The sequence below is a fragment of the Camelina sativa genome, chromosome 4 (genome assembly GCF_000633955.1).
Source record: "Camelina sativa cultivar DH55 chromosome 4, Cs, whole genome shotgun sequence".
NCBI classification, from domain to species: domain Eukaryota; kingdom Viridiplantae; phylum Streptophyta; class Magnoliopsida; order Brassicales; family Brassicaceae; genus Camelina; species Camelina sativa.
In genome coordinates, this window is record NC_025688.1 from 26,622,674 (window position 1) to 26,624,247 (window position 1,574).

A 1,574-nucleotide genomic window follows, 5' to 3' on the forward strand; every position below is an offset into this window, starting at 1 on the left:
AACTTGTGCAAGTAGCATCCAGATATTTTCTCAGCCCCAAGGTAAAAAAGATCTTCTTCTTCTTCTTCTCGATTTTGATGGATGAATCAAGTGATTTGTATCTTCTGGTTTTAGATCTTTGTCATGATCGTGTTGATCCATGAGTTTGACTAGTTTTGAACATATGTGATGATGATCAGTGATTTGATTTATCTTTAGATCTCAAGTAAGCTGTGTTTTACCTGATCGGGAAATATACAGATCTATTGATTTCACTATGCAATCTGGATTTGGATTTTGATCTGAACTTGTTTGTTTTGTTACTGTGTGTGTAGATCTAGAGTTTGTTAAGAATGGCGATGGTATCAGGAAGACGATCTACTCTAAACCCCGACGCACCTCTATTTATTCCAGCAGCTGTGAGACAAGTGGAAGATTTCTCACCGGAGTGGTGGCAATTGGTGACGACTTCGACTTGGTACCATGACTACTGGATCAGCCAGCACCAAGGTGCAGATGGTTTCTATGACAACGGAGAGAATGAGAATGGTGGAGGTCATCAGGTCGATGTAGCTGATCTTCTCCCAGAATCATTTGATTTCGATGACATGGAAGATTTCTTTGACAATGATGCTTCTGCTGAGTTTGATCAAGGTTTCGATGGACAAATGTATTACCAAGCACAACCTTCTGAATTTGGTAAATTGGTTTTATGATTCTTCCCAATATGCAAAAAGCTAATCCAAGAATCAACAGATTTGTGTGAGACTAATTGTTGTTGTTCTATCTATGTATCATCATCAGGGTTGGGAAAGAATGGTGAGATGATTAGGAAATCAACTGGAAACAGGAGTCCTAGATCGTATGTAGAGCCGGCTAAGTATGCGGAGAAGCCAGCGAAATGGGGAAACCAGAGGGTTGCTGCTGCTCCCAGAAACATCCACCAGCCTCGCTGAATAAGAGAGAGGGTTTTGGTTTGTTGTTAAAACTAGTCAGAGCAGTTTGGGTCTGTATCTTATCTTAGCCACCACCAATGTACCTTCGTAATTTTCTGTAACTTTGTACCTTTATGATGTTCATTCCCAACTTGTTGTTATCACAAAAATGTAAAAACATAAAAAAAAAAACAAATGTAAACTTTCAAGAGATATGAGAACTAGAGTTCATTTCCATTAATGCTTAACCAAAAAAGAGACAAAAGTACATTTCCATAGAAAGCAAATTTCGAAGAAGAGTTTAGAGTTGGTTATACTGAATCCGTGATGGCTACAAAGAGGCAGTTGCATCAATAATATATGTTGCTTTGGCTTTAAGACCAAGAGAAACCAATCAATACTCAGATGTAAGAAGAAGCTTTTCACTTGCCAACTACTGAAATGTTGAGTTCTCGACCAACACTGGTTTATTAATGATTTTACAAGCAAAGACGCATTGATTCTTGGAACATACTTGAGACGCTCCTTCCTGATCTTTACCATACGTGTTTGCACTTGCAGACAGTGTCATTGTCAACCAACCACACCAACCTGAGACGCCCATCAACAGAACTCAGACATATTTCTGAATTTTATAACCCGAATTAGTAAAATTGCACC

At 38.7% G+C, this 1,574-nt stretch overlaps 1 protein-coding gene across 2 annotated transcripts in view; it reads left to right on the forward strand.

Moving 5' to 3' along the window:
• LOC104782630 (protein EARLY RESPONSIVE TO DEHYDRATION 15) overlaps positions 1-1,151 on the forward strand; it is a 1,227-nt gene extending 76 nt beyond the window's left edge. The window contains exons 1-3 of one of the 2 annotated variants that reach the window (XM_010507621.2): positions 1-41; positions 315-678; positions 784-1,151. The exon at positions 1-41 is cut by the window's left edge and continues 76 nt beyond it. In XM_010507621.2, coding sequence (XP_010505923.1) covers positions 333-678; positions 784-935 — 498 coding nt within the window. In that variant the 5' untranslated portion in view covers positions 1-41; positions 315-332 and the 3' untranslated portion in view covers positions 936-1,151. Of the gene's footprint in view, positions 42-74; positions 206-314; positions 679-783 lie in introns of those variants that run through there. The other variant, XM_010507622.2, reaches the window with a different exon arrangement.